Below are 13,270 nucleotides of genomic sequence, written 5' to 3' on the forward strand. Positions count from 1 at the left end.
TGTTTCCTCAACAGGAGGACATGGTCGCTAAAAGGAGAGCTGAACTTATTTTGGAGAGAGAGAAAAAAAGGAGAGGAGACGTAAGTAGAATTTTATATATATATATAAACACCATGATCTCAACAGTGGAAGAAGGAGAAGGCCATGTTTAAAAAGTGTACAGGAACTCACACTGAGTTTACAGGGGATTAGTAAAATTTATTTCTTTTATTTTTGGTATGATATAAAATTGTTGCCAGTATAGGATGGCCCATTATCTGTCTTAAAGACTTTAGATAATCCCATAGAATTAAAGGCTTGTAAACAATGATCAATTACATTTCTAGAGGCTTCTCTCGTATGTAGAGAAGCAAAAAGGAATCCTGAACGAGTGTCAATACAAACATGTATATATGTCAATTTTCCAAATTCTACATAATGAGTTACATCCATTTCTCAAATATGATTGGACATAAGGCCTCATGGATTAACTCCTAAATGCAGAACTAGAGATAATGTAAGGTAGTTAGGGCATTGTCTTATAATCATTCTTGCCTGCTCTTTAGTAATCTTAGGTCAGAGCCTTAAGGTGTGGCTAGAAAGATGAAATTTATCATGATCCCATCTAGTGAATGCAACAGGATCTGAAACTTAGGCCTCTCCTATTAGAGCTCTGTCAATCTATTCCAGTTCTATGTTCAATACCAAATTCCTTTTTTTTATTCAAAGATGTAGTATTCTGCTTTGTAGAAAATAGAATGCTATAAATTTTCTACTAAGACATGTTCTTCATAAAATTGATTATGTATCCCACTAAAATAATTTATACACTAAACTCCTAGGATTGATGTATTACTGTGTGTGTGAGAGAGGGAGGGACCTGCATGTCGTAGTGTGTTTGTTGAGGTCAGAGAATTATTTAGGACTTGAGAGGGTTGGTTCTCTTATCCCCACTGTGTGGATCCTCGGCTAGAGCTCAGGCAGCCCAGCTTAACTACAGATGTCTCTTCCCATTTAGTGCTTGAGACTTAATGAATTGAAAGTTCATTCTGGGTATTGAATTTTTTCCTAGTGACTTTATGGAAATATGGGTAGAGGGAACACCATTGGCCTCACCTCCCACAGTGCCTGTGGACAGGTGTAGGTCATTTGTCACTATTGCGGGAATGGATTTTAAGTTTTAATCTTCTGTTTGATTTAAAGATTGCTTTGGTATGATGACGACACCCGCGGTCAGAAAGAACTCTGGAGAGATGCCTTTCCTCTCCTGTGCTCTTAGAGGCTCCCGGGCAGCTGATCTTGCTTCATCACACACATTCCGTAGGCTGTTCTGTGTGACTGAGGGCAGAGCACTCTGCATGCTTGATAGCCTTCATATCCTGGGCCAGCCTTTCAATGGGCTCCAGAGAGAGAGGCTTTTGTTGGTCCTCGGCAAGCTTGTCAACAGGAGAGGGGACACCTCTGAGATTAGCTGGGACCCAACACACCACAAAGTAGTCTTCAGGCAGTGGTAGGCGCCCACTGACCCTTCACATTTTCAAATAAGGATGCAGAGGCCACTGGAAAAGGTCTGTGTGTAGATAACCATGGCCCACAATGCACTTAATTGTCTGCATTGCGGAAATAGTTTTGTATTCACTTCAAACTCTTCACATTAGGTGATGACCCTAGCTTCCCCCACTGTGGGGGCGAGGGCACGGAGGGTGGATTGGCAGCATACCTGACTTCCTCTCTCAAAACCAACTCAGGAACACATGCAGACAAAGCCGTTTTAGCAGCAAAGAAAACCTTAGTAACGCACAGGTTGGCTTCAGCAGCCCAGTGACGGTTTCCATGGATCCTACGGGAAACATTGCCATCTTGTGGAAACTGCCTCAGAATGTGATTAAAGAGATTTCTCTAGACCAGGTTCCAGATCGCTCTAGAATCTCTGCTCTCTTGCCCACTGGCTCTGCCTCTGGGCCTTCTCTGGCATGTGGGTCTCTTCTATTAATTTGGGAGCCCCAGGAAGTAAAGACCCTGGAAAAGCCAGGAGAATAAATCAACAAAATCACTAGATGCCCTGGGTGAACCAGAAGTCAAAAGAGAGTGAAACAGGGTACAGGCACCTGCTCTCAGCTGCACCTGCTCTTTCTCAGCTGCACCTGCTCTCTCTCAGCTGCACCTGCTCTCAGCTGCACCTGCTCTCTCTCAGCTGCACCTGCTCTCTCTCAGCTGCACCTGCTCTCTCTCACCTGCACCTGCTCTCTCTCAGCTGCACCTGCTCTCTCTCAGCTGCACCTGCTCTCAGCTGCACCTGCTCTCTCTCACCTGCACCTGCTCTCTCTCAGCTGCACCTGCTCTCTCTCAGCTGCACCTGCTCTCAGCTGCACCTGCTCTCTCTCAGCTGCACCTGCTCTCTCTCACCTGCACCTGCTCTCTCTCAGCTGCACCTGCTCTCTCTCAGCTGCACCTGCTCTCAGCTGCACCTGCTCTCTCTCAGCTGCACCTGCTCTTTCTCAGCTGCACCTGCTCTTTAGCTGCACCTGCTCTCAGTTGCATCTTTTTTCCAAAAATTGATTACAATGCACTTACCTATGATTTGCCTGTTAATAACTCAATTTGAGACTTACTAAACAGTTTAAAATCTGTAGCTATCTTTCCCCACAGAGTTGTTTATGTCTACCCACATATCTCATATGTCCCTGAATTCTGATAATTTTTTAATCACTATTCCTCTTTAAATTGAGTAATTCTGTTAATGTATCCTTAAAAACCACCAAACACTCCTCCTGCTATCTCCATCTCACTAGTAAGGGAACTCAAAAAATATTTTTCATTTCAAATATTATCATTCTTAATCCTAAAATCTCCACATGCTTGGTGTATACATTTTCTATTTCTATCTTGCAAGGCGGTGGTAACTGCTTTCAAACTCTTGATCAGTGACTCCAGCAAATGGGACAGGCATTGAGTCACTGTTGTTTCCTTGAGAATGAGCCACAGTTTCTGAATCCCTAACATCCTGAGTAATGTGAGGTTTATGTTCTCCAGTGATAAACATTATGAGTCTAAGTTCTGGATGATCTTATGTGACTTCAGAGATCTTGCCGTTTGGTTTTAGCAGACTGTTAACCTTGTGAGACCAAGCATAAAGACCATGCTCCTCCTGCATTGGGACTGTCAGAGGACTCAGGCCCTCTGACAGTCCCAGGTGAGCAGGATACCTGGAGAGGGCATCCATGCATTGAGTTTGGCATGGCTTTCCCTGACTCTGTTCTCTCAAGTTTTCTTTACTCTCTAGTGATGCTGACTGTAGTTGCTTTTCCCTAGTTGCTCCAAAAAAAAAAAAAAAAAAAAAAATGAAAAATAAAATAAAATGAAAACAAACAACAACAACAAAACAGTAGACTTCTTGCTAGAATCTTAGTGACCAGGATGTACTTCTAACAGAGGCTGCCCTCTGCACAAACCCCTAGAATCTGAAAACTCACCCTTGCCTGGCTGTTTCCTTCTGACTGTCAGTGTCTGGTTTTGATCACTCCTTGGGCCATTGGGATGAGTTAGAGAGGGAAGAAAAGGGGGGATGGGAAGAGAAGGGGGAAGGAAAACAGAAGGGCGGGGAAGGAGGGAAAATGAGCTTCCTTCTGTGTGGTGGAAGCAGCTCTCTTAAGATCATAAAGTTTGGAGTATGTATCCCCTATAATGAAGACTGATGTGTGAGACGTCAGGGGATGGGAAAAGCACTACTAAAGAAGATCCTATCCTAGAACAACAAAAAACCTGCCTAGTCTCAGGCCATAAAGTTAATCTCTAATACCAACAGGGAGACAACACACACAGCAAGTGTAACAAACAATTTTTTTTAATTTTAATTGTTGTTGCTGTGATAGAACGCCAAGACCAAAAGCAACCTGGGAAGGAAGGGTTTATTTCATCTTAGAGCTTGTAATTTGTCATGTAGGGAGGCAGAGCAGAAACTCAAGGCAGGAACCTGGAGGCAGGACTTGATCCAGAGCCTGTGGAAGACTGCTGCTTCCTGGCTTGCTCCTCCTGGACTGCTCAGTCTGGTTTCTGTATACACCGGGAACTACCACAGTGGGCTGGGCCCTCCCACCCAATCAAGACAATGCCCCACTGCAGGCCCAAGAGGGGCATATTCAGGTTCCCACTTATCAGATGGCTCTAGCTTGTGTCAGGCTGACAAAAGTCTAGCTGTCATTGGGGGAGGGGGGTATGTTGATGTGAGAGTTCTGTCTTGGGCTGATGGCCTTCCAGCCTTCCATGTACTAACTTATCCAGTGCCCCACCCCCAGTTCCTATCCTATGAGATAGCCAATTCCCATTTTATAGATCTTGTTCCAGTTGGCAATTCAGCTGGTAGTATTTTATAATCTCTGAGCTGCATTCGATATTATTTCTAAAGACTATCAAAAACACACACCATGACAACTCTGGCTGGGCATAAATAGCATTTCGTATCCCGTCTGTTTGCGGAAGCATCATCGGTTCAGTTCCTTAAAGGCATTAAATGTCCAGGTGTCAGCTCTCACTTCTATACAGCCCTGCCAACCAATCTGGTTACTATGCAACAGTGTCACGTGATTCGAGTAAAGGGGCTGCTTTCTTCCTTAGGGCACCTTTAGAGATGAAGACGAGTTTAGTGACGAAGATGCTGATTACGAGGATGATATTGAGAACATCCTTGAGGAAGAATTTCCAAAGGATGAGGAAGAGATGAGCGAAGAAGATGAGGAACAGGAAGCAGACGCAACGGAACGCCTGAGAAACGAGCTTGGGGAGAAATTTGAAACAGAAACAAATAATATCCAGTCGATACAGGTTATGACCCTCCCGTCACCACTACTTAAAGAATAGCAACTTGGGGGCTGGCGAGATGGCTCAGTGGTTAAGAGCGCTGACTGCTCTTCCGAAGGTCCCGAGTTCAAATCCCAGCAACCACATGGTGGCTCACAACCATCCGTAACGAAATCTGATGCCCTCTTCTGGTGTGTCTGAAGACAGCTACACTGTACTTACATATAATAAATAAATAAATCTTTAAAAAAAAAAAAAAAAGAAAAGAATAGCAACTTGGGAATGCAAAGAGGGCGATTAGGGTCAGTGTCCTGTGTGTGTGTGTGTGTGTGTGTGTGTGTATGTGTGTGTGCAGCATCACGTAACAAGGTATGAAATTCACAGATGGGGAGCAACGTGGGTCCCTCCAAGGTCAGTGGGAGTTTATCGTCCCATGGGAAGCCCCTCATAAAGCTTACATAGCCTTATATGCTTAATCACCAGCTGTGTCTACATACTGTAACTGAGAAACACTAAATACATCAAGCTTTCTAATTTCTCTTATCAGGATGAATTCGACAAGGTTTTGATACCAATAATTATGGTCAACGGAGCTAGGAAAATGCATATTGTACAATATGTAATGAATATGAAATTGAAGCCCCTGGTGGAAAACCGTGAGAGCATTTTTGAAAAGTGTTACCCGGTATCCTCACACCTCGCTCATAAAATGCTCTCCTTCACCTACAAACACATGAGTTCATTTGGCTACTGGGACCCTGTAAAGGTAACGTCAGAAAGTCATCAGGAAGCCATCATCCCTCACTTTTTAAATGTTGCTTAGGAAGGGGTGGTCATTTTGAAAAACTGTAAATATTGTATAGTGCTATCCATTAGTATTTGGAGGCTGAGATGGAGCCATCTGAGCCCTACCATTGCTTCTGCTGGGAAGTACATTACGTGGTGCCAACACTCAGCCCCACTGGACTTTCTTTGTGCCCCTAACATTTACTCACAGCCAGAGATGTCACTCCCATCAGGATGAACGACAGTGCTGATGATATCGTTGACCAAATCCCCATTCTGCCATAACTCTAAAAGGGAAGCAGCCTGACACACTCTCATACCCACTCTTCCATGTCTGGGAAAGATGGCTCCATCAAAAGATATCACACCTAACTACCATGAGTTAATTCCCCACTCTACCCGGTCCCATACCCACACCTCAGGCTAACTCTGCTGGTGGGTGTTTCACATTTCATGGGTGTTGTTAATGATGTGACAGGATTTCATCTGAACAAAAATGCAGAATACATTTGTCTATCCTAAAAGACAACCCAGCAGGACTTACTGTATTACCTGTTTCAAATACTATAGCACAACTTCAGACAGGGCAGGTTAGCCAGTGTCGTAGTACTACTAAAGGCCTCTCATCCAAGTACTAACCAGGCTCAACCCTGCTTAGCTTCCAAGGCAAGGTACATCCAGGGTGGCATTGCCAGGGTGGTATCCAAGGATGACAAGCCTAGGTCAAGCTGTGCTTGAGGCCACTCACCTTGTCTACCGCCGCCTCACAGCGCAGTGACTCTATATACAGTCACATGGGCAATAAGAGCTTCAGCATACGAACAGTAAAGGAGAGGACAAACATAAACCACAACACTGCTTCTGATGTGCATCTGTTTGTGAGGTAAATTAGTTCCTGAATAAGTGTAACAATCTCATACCCATTGTTAGAAGCATTCATTATAAGCACAAGTCATTATGTAGGAAGTAGGAAGGTAATCGGCATAAGCTAAAAACCAACCAGGAAGCCTTGTGCAGACCACATATGCTATGGAACAGCCTGCACTTTGTATTCTGTTATCTTGTTTACACTTACAATTAGGAGCTTTGTAGTATGTGAAGAGGCTTATGTTTTTATATTTCACATTCTTTCAAATGTACTAAAGGAAATGCTTTACAAATTAAATCTGACTTGTGAATTCAATCACACTGCAGCTAAGCGAAGGAGAGACAATCAAACCTGTTGAAAATGCAGAGAACCCGCTGAACCCTGTAATCCATCGTCACTACATCTATTTCTTATCTAGTAAGCAAACTAAAGAGAAATTTATGATGAATCCCATCAAATACATCCGGCAACCCAAACCCAAAGCCACTATGCCTGTGCGGATTATGATTGTGGGGCCTCCCAAGTCAGGAAAAACTACAGGTGAGTGTCTCTGCTCCACAAGCATCAAGGCAAAACCCAGCACCAACTCTCCAGGAACCAGATATAAAATCTGAGATTTGCCATGGTGACTGTGCAAATTTACATCGCTGCCAACACTGTACAAAAAGATTCCTTTTTCTCTAGCCTTTGCCAGAATTTATTTATTTTATTTATTTATTTATTTTGGTTTTTTGAGACAAGGTTTCTCTGTGGCCCAGTCTGTCCTGGAAACTTGCTTTGTAGACCAGGCTGGCCTGAAGCTCACAGAGATCTGCCACTGTCTGCCCCTGCCTCTGCCTCCCAAGTACTGGGATTAAAGGTATACACCCAGTAGAATTTACCTTTTTAAGATAATAATCACTGTGGCTAGATGGAGATAGGATCTCAATATAAAAATTATTATTTGAAAATATTTGGTGGTGGATTCCTGTGTCTAGTCATCAAGGATGTTTATTTTATTTTATTTTTTGTCTAGATGATTGATCGATCAGAGACAATGAGCTACTGAAAGGATCTAACGTTGTTGCATTGGGGCAAATGTTTTACTTTATGTCCAGTAGGGTTTATTCACGGAAGTAGGTACTCTGACATTATATACAGTTGTGTCTTCTCCATGCTCCTGTTAGTTGCCCTCTTATCACTGTGACAAGTATCTGACAGGAGCAATTTAAGGGAGAAAAGACTTATATTGGCTCACAGTTTTGGGCTCACAGTCTGTAATAGTAGCAGAGGTGTGGTGGCTCTCAGTCTAAGACAGTAAGCGTGTGCAGCTGCCACATCTTCACATCTCAGCAGGTCAGGAGGCACAGAGCTCAGGCTAAAAGCAGACTGAGTTATGACTTGAAAAGTTTTCCACCTTAAGGGGCCACCCAAACATAAAACAACTTTCCAAAGCAGTACTAGCAACTGGTGACCAAATGATCAGACCAAATGTGAGTCTGTTGGTGATATTTCACATTTAAATCACAAAATTCTGTTGTATGCCGGCCTGCGGCCTACTTGAACCAGGTACACCTGGGAGGCAGGCTGGGGCTGAAAGAGACTTAGACGGTGAGAGATTAATGGAGACCAAGACATGATTCTGTTCAAGGCCTGCCAGTTTACTAAGAGAGTGTGCTTATAAAAGGGGAAGGCCCATCCCCCGCCAGTCCATTCTTGGTGTCTGGAGCCAGCCTGTAGGCGCTGTGCAGAATAGGATGTTCTTCTGGAATATCTCAGGGGCCTCTCAGCAGGTAGCAGTGCCTTAGAGAAAGCAGGGGCAGGTGACAGAACAAAAGAGCCATCTAGGTCGGAAGGCTCCACCCTAGGTAATCTCCTTCTAGTGGCAGCAAGGTCAAAGTCTGGATCAACCTGCTTCAGGGGTGAGGGAGGCTACAATTCCTCCCTGATTATATAATAAAAATAGCCGGACCGAGGCATAAAATTTATTTATGCTCCATAGTCCTGCCTGGGAGTTATGGTGGCTGGCGGCTGTGCCTGCCTTAGGATCTCAGATTTTCCCGAGCCATTCTTATCCATCAAGGAGCAATACATGCAGCTTGTTTGTGTTATTTTGCACAAACATGGTGCTGTGGTGTATTATTAATAAACCACGGCCTCTTGGCATGTACCTCTGTCTTAGATTGATATGGCTCCGAAATCTGGTTGCCCGTCATTGACTAACCGGCCCTCATAGCACACCTTATCCCCAATTCAGACCAAAGCCACAGTATGTACTTAGAATGCTCTTGATGAAGATTAATAACTGCCCACCTGTGCTGTTGGAGGTGAGGCTTTACATCTGCTGCAGTCAGGCTGAACTGTGTGGCTGGCCTGCTTGAGAAACAAAGGTGGGACAATGAAAAGCAACAGTATAAAAGCTTCTTAATGGAAGCCCAGGTACTTTATTCAGTTGCAAATTAGCAACAATCAAGCTCAGGCTCTGGCCTCCAGGTGTTGGGGAGCTGGCTTTTAGAATTAGCAAAAAGGCCAGAGATTCTCTGGAAGTGGAGGCTGTGCTCCAAATTAAATTTGCTAGGTAATTAAGATTTTTAGCTATCTTCAATAGGAATCTCTAATATTGGAATTATTACTAGACCAGTCCAAGACTGAGTTAGAATAACTGGTCACATTGAAGGAAAGATAAGAATCATTATAATTCTATCTTATGAGTAATCTTTCTAAGTCAGATTACACAGTCTCTAATGTTCTTTTTACCATAAGGTTAAAAAGCTTGAAGCAAGGCAGTTCCACTTGTCCAAACTGGAAAAATGGCAAGCAAGGATGGGTCAAAAACATGTACCAAATACAGCTTTCTAGTCACTACAGTCAGAGCACTGAGCAAACTTACCTGTCAGCTTGTCACACGAATTAGCCATCATGCTTCTGCATCGTTCTGTGGAGAGAACCTATGCTTTTCCCTTTCCTAATAAGGTAGCTGTTCAGGATCAAGCCATATGCCAATAAGTAGATCCTTTTAAGATACTATAAGGCATTTATTAAGTTCTTTGACATCCAAATTTCAAAATTCTAAAATAAAAGTATGATTTATGTGCAAGGGAATGCATTAAATAATATGCACGGGGGATATAATTTCCCCTTTCTTTGTCTTTTAAGAAGCTAAAGTTTTAAAGTTCCACAATACCTTGTCCTTGAGAATTAATAATTTGTTGACAAAACATCTCAAATACTTGACTGTTATAGTCAGTTTTAATGTAACATGAACAGTGACTAATAGCACTTTCAATTGTTTCTCTTGAAGAGCTAGAAACTAGAAAGCTTGAAAAGTTATTAATAGTCACATGTGCATTATTTATTTATTTATTTATTTATTTATTAATCAGAAATAAGAGCATTCATTTGCACCGATTGATTAAGGTCCTCAAGAATTAACACCATTATGTGGAAACAGAATCTGAGGACACCAAGAACAACTCTTTCACAATTTGATATGCACCTTCTCCAAAAATACCAAAATACTATCTTAAGCCATTACTGTTTTGATTAAATAAAGAACAAGATTATTCTTAAGTAAGGCCTGTAATCTGCCTGAGATATAAATCTAGCATGGCATTGGCTTAAGGGGCAACCCAGGACAAATTCTCAACTGTCCAAAAACAGTCTTCTTAAAAGAACAGCAGGGCCGGGCGTGGTGGCGCACGCCTTTAATCCCAGCACTCGGGAGGCAGAGGCAGGCGGATTTCTGAGTTCGAGGCCAGCCTGGTCTACAAAGTGAGTTCCAAGACAGCCAGGGCTACACAGAGAAACCCTGTCTCGAAAAACCAAAAAAAAAAACTTCACTACCACATTGCAAGATTTGGCTGCCAATTTATACCTATGAATGCTTGACAGTGTAAGTCTTAATGATTTATTAAAGAGACAATTGCAGTGTAAAGACATTGCTTTAAATTTTACCTTTAATTCTACTTTCTAGGATAAGAATCACATTAAATATTATCTCAACTAGAAGTGTCCTTAGAGACTCAGCCTCTTGACCTGCCTTATGGCACGTGTTGGAAAGACTCCAAACCTGAGTTACCAGGTTAAAGCTAACTTTCTAGTAACCAGTGTTACACCTTTCGATCATACCCAATAACTTATAAGCTAATACTCTATGATGAAGACACACAGAGCATATTACACCTTTAAGACCAGTAAAAAACCAAATGAAGCAGCTACACTTAGACCAATCAGAGAATTTTAATTTTTCTAGCTATAATTATAAGATAAAAAGCACTTTGTCATTAGCTAAACGCAATAATCACGATTGCAGAGAATTTTCTTAGGAAAATACCATCTATCAGCTTTTTTGCCCCAAAACCAAGAGGCTACAGACTCCCTTTCTCAAAAAAACTGTTTTTCCAGCAGGAACCCTCCTGCTGTGCCTGATCCTGGCTAAAGCTTGTGGCCACTCTCTTGCTAAACCAGCAGATAAAGTTTTAGCAATCTTTATTTTCCAACATGAAACACAAAACACTCAGTCATTCAGACAATGAAGCAAAACACACATGAATCGACACATAAACGGACTGGTGCACCAGACATTAGACAACACAAAGAGGGCAGAGAACTTCTGCTGTAGAGCCAGAGAGAATAAAGCAGGGCGTCCCCCGAATTTTCTCTGTCTCTGGGAGAATTTCAAAATCCATTTTCCTCTATATATTTTACTCCATCATTTTAAGCCCTATTCCTCTAGCCTGATGCAGTTCTCGAGTGCAGACAACCGCCTGTTTCATCATTTTAAACCCTATTCCTCTCGCCTGAAACAGCTTTTTAAAACAGCCGCAGGACAACCGCCTGATTCACAGTTTCTAGTCCCACACATATTTCACTGTCAAATCCTAAGTGTAAAAGGTGCCAGGTTAGCACTGTTCCAAACTTAGCCCATATCCTTCCGCACCTCCAGCAACACTTTTTTAAAAATGAAGTTTAAAGTCAGTGCTAGCATAAATATCTGTTGCTCACCGTGCCCGACACGATCTCTGATTCTTTCCTTCCCTTGGAGCTCCATACAAGACAGCGATTCCCTCAGTGTTTTCCCGCCATTTCCAAGGCCCCTCCCTGGCTCAGATGTCAATCTGTTGTATGCCGGCCTGCCGCCTACTTGAACCGGGTACACCTGGGAGGCAGGCTGGGGCTGAAAGAAACTTAGACGGTGAGAGATTAATGGAGACCAAAACATTATTCTGTTCAAGGCCTGCCAGTTTACTAAGAGAGTGTGCTTATAAAAGGGGAAGGCCCATCCCCCACCAGTCCATTCTTGGTGTCTGGAGACAGCCTGTAGGTGCTGAGCAGAATAGGATGTTCCTCTGGAATATCTCAGGGGCTTCTCAGCAGGTAGCAGTGCCTTAGAGAGAGCAGTGGCAGGTGACAGAACAAAAGAGCCATCTAAATCGGAAGGCTCCACCCTAGGTAATCTCCTTCTAGTGGCAGCAAGGTCAAAGTCTGGATCAACCTGCTTCAGGGCTGAGGAAGGCTACAAAATTCCTTTTATTTTAAAAAATAGTTATTTGAGAATTTAATGCATTGTCTGCTGGTCACATCAAATACATCCCACCCCACACCCATTCCCTACCTACTCAACTTAGTGCTGTTGTGGGATATTCATAAGAGAAGACTACTCAGACATAGGTTTAAGCCAATACAAAGTCTTTATTAACCAGTCTTTCTTTTCATTTCAGCAGATGGGGATGTCTACATGCTAAGTTTTATGGTCTGAATGGTACTTCCATTATGGAGTCAGTTGTGCTAAAGTCTGGGAACCTGTTACAGTCCTTTTATCAATATGGCATTATCATTGTCTCTTTTAACTAATTTGGCTTGAGATCTGTTTGATCAGATCTGAGTATAGTTAATCTTGCTTGCTTTGCTTAGAATTTTATTTTCCATCCTTTTGTTTTTAGTCTATGTATACCTTTGTTGGTAAAAGGGAGTTTCTTGCAGCCAGCACACTGTTAAGACTTGTTTTATTCTAATCAGCCAACCTGTGATTTTTAATTAGAAAATTAAGTCCCTTTATGTGCACCACTGATCTATTGAAAGGCATGTGCTATTCCTGCCCTGATTTTGTTTTCATTCTAGTTACTTGAAATAATCTGTGCCCATTTCTGCTTTATTACTGCTAGCTTTGCTGAACTGACAGTGTTTGATTTGTTCCTAATTCTCATTTGACAATGTGTTCATCTCACCCAGTGAATTTCTATTCAACATCATGAATTCACTTAGTTTATGCTAGTCTTAAAAGGTCTTTATTTCTCTTTCTATTGTGAATGATAACTTGGTTTGCTATAATAATCTATTTTCCTTCATGGCTTGAACCTCTTTTCCAAAGCCTTCCTAGCCTTTGGAGTTTCTTCTGAGAAATATGTATGTGTAGGAAATTTTCTGTCATTGTTTCACTGATGGGTTTTGTTGTTGTTGTTGTTGTTGTTGTTGTTGTTGTTGTTCTGCCTGTGTTTCTCCTTTGTATGAACTGATCACACTCCTCTTAAAATGATCTTTTGATAGTATCCTATAGATCTCAAGTATCTTGTTTATTCTGTCTTATTTTTCTTTATTGCTCTTTGAATATAAGTTGTCGAGTTTTGTCTTCAAATCCTGGTGTTCTTCCACTTAATCTAAGCTGTTGGTGGGTGATGCTTTCAAATGTTTCTTTTAAGTTTGATTTATTGAGATATCTATTTTCAGGATTTCTGTTGGTTTTTTTCCAAGCATCTCTCCTTTTTCTCTCTTTAAACTTTTTATAGATTCTTTGTGAATTTCACATCATTCACTCCAATCCCACACATCTCCCCATCCCTTGATATATGCCCTCCCCCCATG

General features: G+C 42.2%; 1 protein-coding gene across 2 annotated transcripts in view; it reads left to right on the forward strand.

The window, feature by feature from the left end:
* Positions 1-13,270, forward strand: part of Ak9 (adenylate kinase 9) — a 134,376-nt gene that overhangs the window by 101,551 nt on the left and 19,555 nt on the right. For both annotated transcript variants that reach the window (XR_015048412.1, XM_021174851.3), the window contains exons 28-31: positions 15-80; positions 4,594-4,800; positions 5,324-5,542; positions 6,757-6,970. Coding sequence is in view for 1 of the 2 variants with exons in the window: in XM_021174851.3 (XP_021030510.1) it covers positions 15-80; positions 4,594-4,800; positions 5,324-5,542; positions 6,757-6,970 (706 nt within the window). In the remaining variant the exon portion in view is untranslated. The remainder of the gene's footprint in view (positions 1-14; positions 81-4,593; positions 4,801-5,323; positions 5,543-6,756; positions 6,971-13,270) is intronic.

The sequence above is a fragment of the Mus caroli genome, unplaced genomic scaffold, assembly GCF_978045245.1.
Source record: "Mus caroli unplaced genomic scaffold, Mus_caroli_1 scaffold_9, whole genome shotgun sequence".
NCBI classification, from domain to species: domain Eukaryota; kingdom Metazoa; phylum Chordata; class Mammalia; order Rodentia; family Muridae; genus Mus; species Mus caroli.